Source organism: Myotis davidii, unplaced genomic scaffold, assembly GCF_000327345.1.
Source record: "Myotis davidii unplaced genomic scaffold, ASM32734v1 scaffold496, whole genome shotgun sequence".
In the NCBI taxonomy this organism is placed as follows: domain Eukaryota; kingdom Metazoa; phylum Chordata; class Mammalia; order Chiroptera; family Vespertilionidae; genus Myotis; species Myotis davidii.
The window spans coordinates 1,248,829-1,254,164 of NW_006289398.1; the positions used below are offsets into that span (position 1 = coordinate 1,248,829).

At 40.6% G+C, this 5,336-nt stretch overlaps 1 protein-coding gene across 1 annotated transcript in view; it reads right to left on the reverse strand.

Annotated features, from left to right (window-relative positions):
- Positions 1 to 631: 631 nt before the first annotated feature.
- Positions 632 to 5,336, reverse strand: part of WDR70 (WD repeat domain 70) — a gene marked incomplete at its 5' end in the record, with an annotated part of 225,358 nt that continues 220,653 nt past the window's right edge. Inside the window, one exon of the mRNA XM_006761792.2 lies at positions 632 to 811. Coding sequence (XP_006761855.1) covers positions 724 to 811 — 88 coding nt within the window. The remainder of the gene's footprint in view (positions 812 to 5,336) is intronic.

Sequence of the window (5,336 nt, forward strand, 5' to 3'; positions counted from 1 at the left end):
CACCAAATATTGAGTGTAGATTTACTGTGTGCCAGGTACTACACTAAACACCCTACAAGGAGTCTCATCTAATCCTTTTAACAAACTTATGAGGGCAGTACACTTATCATCACAGGCCAGAAGAGAGGAATCTAACAGCTCCTCCGTGGTGACCCAGACAGCAGGAGCAGAGGCAGGACTTGAACTCACATGGGTCTGACTTCAAAGCCTGCTTCGTAACACCTAACCACTGTACTCTGCCATAGAAAGGTCATCAGAAACACATTCTTTCCTCATGCGGCAGTGCTTTAGTCTGAGCTCAGTCTAATTATTTACAGTTATGTAAACAACTGTTGTGATATTACACAGAAGTAGCAAACTTTTTGATGTCTGTTTCCATACTCCGTTGCTGGGATTGCTCAAGATGTACATCCCAATGTACATTCCCTTCCCCCAGGTTATGAGAATCTGCACAAGACCAATGGTTGTTGAATAAAGTTTCCAAATACCTAAAGTGCTTGGTAATAGGCTAAGAATCTGTTTCCGATTTGCTTATGATAGTTTTAATAGTTGTAGATAAGAAAATATAAACATAATTTTAGGGAAGGGTAGCTACCTATCTTTTAAATAGTTCAATAAGGCAAAGGACAAAATCTGTTCAAAAAAATGTATTTTTCATTGCATTAAAAAAAAAACCTGTCCAATATGCTCCCCCTCATGCAAACAGCTCTCATATGAGATTCTTCAGATTTTACGTTTTTTCCATTCTGGCTCATTCTTTGCTTCCTCGTCATCAGATTCAACTTGTGCAAACATGGCTTTGGGCTGAGTCCTAAAAGAAAGTTAAAGAGAAGAGGAAAAAGGTAGTCGGCAAGTGCTTATTAGATTAGACTCTACTTTTCATCGAGTGGAGGCACATTTGGGAAATCAATTACACTTCAATTATTAAATATCAATCGTTACACTTCTGGCAAAGAAAGGAATAATGAAAATTTAATAATGTTCAAGAAAAGAGCCAGCAGAGTCTTTTAAAGGGTTTCTTCTGTGGTTGACTGTGGAAGCTGCCCTTTCCTTGAATAAAACAAATGAATCAAGTTCAGTGGATCCTCACATACCCATAACCACCCTCCACTTAAACTCAGGCTAATTGGAATCGTTTGGGAGGACAGATTATAGTCACTGAGCAAGAATCTACATGCTCTTTATTTATAGCTTTGTGGGCTGTCCCTAGACTTAAGTAGTCCAAACACATGTTGATAGTAATACTCATGAATGGAAGAATTTGAGTTAATAGTTATTTCATCTAATGAGTTTAAAACAGTAGATAACATATAGAGTAATTTGAGCGCTGCCAGCACAAGCAGAACAAACAAAAAGACATTCCCTCCAGCACTCTGATCAACGCATGGAAAGGTCATGCATTTGGGGGAACATCATAGAGAATCGCTGCTATAGGACTGGCAATCTTTGCATGAGGGCCTTCTGTGCTTTGCAACCGTACCTGGTCCAATGACACTCTTTTTACATCAAAAATAATTTTTTTAAAAAGTCAAGTGGTTGCAATTTGTGCCCCTTTGGGTCAGCTACTGCTGACTTACTTTTAAAAACAGCTCTATCAAAGTTTAAGAAAACATGAAAGCATTATATCCGATGATTATATATTTTAGCTTAAATCTTCATTTAGACTTCAATTCAGAGGTAACTGCAGAATGGTCAATATCATATCAACAACAATAACTCCTTTTATTTGGCAAGTGGAGCAGGGTTAAGACCTTATATTACATCTTGCTGTTTATTATCCTGGGGAAGAAGTACACAGCATACATGCTCATGCTGGTGTTGTTCTCATGCGAGCCACATGCATTTCTGCATGAGTACATTGGTCACAATCCTGTCTCTCCAATTAGGTCACACATGTACCTAGAGAGCCCAAGCTGTCCCCATACGCAGTCCAGTTGATTAAAGTTCTGTTCTAACTCCCAGACACTGTTACAGATTCAGCAACAGCCACACTCTAATTGTTCCAAAAGCAGCTGCAGGTTTTCATAGGTTGGGAGATGCCAAATTACTAGAAAGCAGGTCCTGGGCTTTCTAACATGCAATTGGTGCTCATTACATACTCCATCTCCTGGCAAAGACAGTGTCTGCGCAGGTATGAACAAACCCATAGAGGAATAAATCTGTCTGGTTTTAAAAATCCTTTGCGAGGAGAAACCAAGATGGCGGCATAGGTAAACACCAGAAATTGCTGCCTCGCACAACCACTTCAAAAATACAACTAAAAGACAAAACGAACATCATCCAGAACCACAGGAAGGATGGCTGAGTGGAAATTCTACAACTAGAAGGAAAGAGAAAACCACACTGAGACTCAGAGGAGGTGTGGAAGTAAAGTGCAGAGGTACGGAGGCGCACGTGGAAAGGGCTGGCAACTGAGGACGCTGTTGTTTTTTTCAACAGAAAACTTCCCCTACCTGGTGAAAGAAATAGACTTACAAGTCCAGCAAGCACAGAGAACCCCAAACAAAAGGAATCCAAAGAGGACCACACCAAGACACATCATAATTAAAATGCCAAGAGCAAAAGACAAAGAGAGACTCTTAAAAGCAGCAAGAGAAAGAAACTCAGTTACCTACAAGGGAATTACTGTATCCAGCAAAGCTATCATTCAGAATAGAAGGTCAGATAAAGAGCTTCACGGATAAGAAAAAGCTAAAGGAGTTCATCACCACCAAACCAGCATTATATGAAATGCTGAAAGGAATCCTCTAAGAAGAGGAAGAAGAAGAAAAAGGTAAAGATACAAATTATGAACAACAAATACACATCTATCAACAAGTGAATCTAAAAATCAAGTGAATAAATAATCTGATGAACAGAATAAACGGGTGAATATAATAGAATCAGGGGCATAGACAGGGAGTGGACTGACTATTCTCGGGGGTTGGGGAGGGAAGAGGTGTGGGGGGTAAGGGAAGAGACTGGACAAAAATCGTACACCTATGGATGAGGACAGTGGGGGGGGCGGTGCGGGTAAGGGCAGAGGGGGGGGGGGGAACTGGGTGGAGGGGAGCTATGGGGGGAAAAAAGAGGAACAACTGTAATAATCTGAACAATAGATTTAATGAAAAAAATAAATAAAAATAAAAATCCTTTGCATTCGATATTTAATCTAAGAGAAAGATAAAAAGAAGATGGTCTTCTAAAGATATCTGGCAATGCTCATCGATTTTAGCTGTAAGGAGACTTAAGTACTTAGTAATGGTAATGCTGCCTTTTTGCATATAAAAAAAGAAAATGAACATCACAGAAAGAAAACCTAAAGCTTGAAAGGTTATTTCCTTTAATTAGTTACTCTTTTCTATTCCACCTATTTCTGAAAGCATGTCCAGCAGACGGGGTGGACACAGAAAGGCACAGCGTTAAGCAGGGACAGAGGTGGCGGAATGACGCAGAGGCTCAGGGAACATGCTGGGCTGGGGGTGTGAACCGGCTATCATCTTCATGACGTGCTGATTATGCAGATGTACACATTTGTCAGGACAGGAAATGAGTGCTTTTTGTGTATGTAAATTATACCTCAATAAAACTAATTTATAAGGAAAATCAAGACAAACCAAATGAGGTGAAGGTCAAGAACCAAGGAATTAAAAGGTATGTAAAGGAGCACAAAACTTGGCACTGAATTGCCTAGCAACCAAGACAAAAGGACTAGATTTGTTTTTCAGAGGAGATACCTTTTCCCCTCCAGCACTGAACTCAGCAAAATTCAAGGAGTAAATGTATACATCATGGTCATTGATACTGTCAGTTTCTACTTCCAGACCACACACTTTCTACTCCCATTTCCTCTATGGGTACTTTAACTTAGGGGATGTCAACCTGTTTGGAAGGTGGGATGGTCCTCTTTGTGACACTCCACAAAATTTATTTTAAATTCCACTTTTGAACTAATAACAATATTGTCAGAAAAAATGGCCATTTTATGTGTGTGCGATATAAAATCATGACACTTAGCCTTCAGATACCCATGCTCCCCTCCCCCAAATTGCCAAAATCAAGGCATAAACCAGTGTCCCAATTTCCCAGCAATGCAGTTTACCACCTGTTCTCTCGTTCTGTTGGCCAAGTAGGGAAAATCGAGTATGAGAACTAGACTGCTTTCAATACATGGTGCTTGCAAAACCACATATCCATATGCAATGAAGGAAGAAACTGGGCCCTTACCTTACACCAAATACAAAAATTAACTCAGAATGGATCAAAGAGCTGAACCTCAGAGCAAAAACTATAAAACTGCTAAAAGAAAACATACGGGAAATGTATCCCACTACTTCAAGATAGCATTTCCATTACCAACCCGTTCCCTGCCTTCTATTTCATCAGTTCCTCCAGAATTCTATACTTCCTTTCTCAGGAGACAGGAAGTCATCAACTCAAACTTACAGCCTCATGGCAGGTTTATCTCAGCTCCCAAAACAAAAGCCTATGAGATCAAAGTGAAGAAAAAGAAAAGAGGAAAAACATTTCACTAGGCAACGGCAACGGTGTAATCCCTGTAGGTGCTCACTGGGTTCCTGACAACCAGTTATGTACCCACTTTATTGAAATCAGCTTCATCCAGACCATTTTATTATTGGCTTATGTCAGGGGTCCTCAAACTATGGCCCGCGGGCCACATGCAGATACAAATATTGTATTTGTTCCCGTTTTGTTTTTTTACTTCAAAATAAGATATATGCAGTGTGCATAGGAATTTGTTCATAGTTTTTTTTTAACTATAGTCTGGCCCTCCAACGGTCTGAGGGACAGTGAACTGGCCCCCTATTTAAAAAGTTTGAGGAACCCTGGCTTATGTAATAAAACCCTGGCCAATGTGTTCATTGGAAACTTACACATACAGAAGGTTGATGGGAAACTTGTGTTTTCCAGTTTAACTCACTCTGAATAGTAAACTTTTTTCACTTGACTATATATGTCAACTTGCTTACTAGGGTTACCAAGAAAAGAAAAGCAGATTAGGAGAGAACCAAGATGGCAGCCTATGTTAATGCCGGAGACTGCTGCCTTGAACAACCAAATCAAAATACACCTAAAAGATGGAACGAACATCATCCAGAACCACAGGAAGGCTGGCTAAGTGGAAATTCTACAACTAGGAGGAAAGAGAATATCATACCCAGACTCAGAGGAGGCGCAGTGCTGAAGTGAAATATTCAGGTGCGGAGTGCGTGCAGAGCGGGCTGGCAGCGGAGAGCGCGGTTGGCGTTTTCAATCGGGAGGGAGTTTCAGACTCTGAGCTCCAGATCCGGGCAAGTCTCTAGGGACCCTGACTCAAACGGGAGAAGCAAGACTGT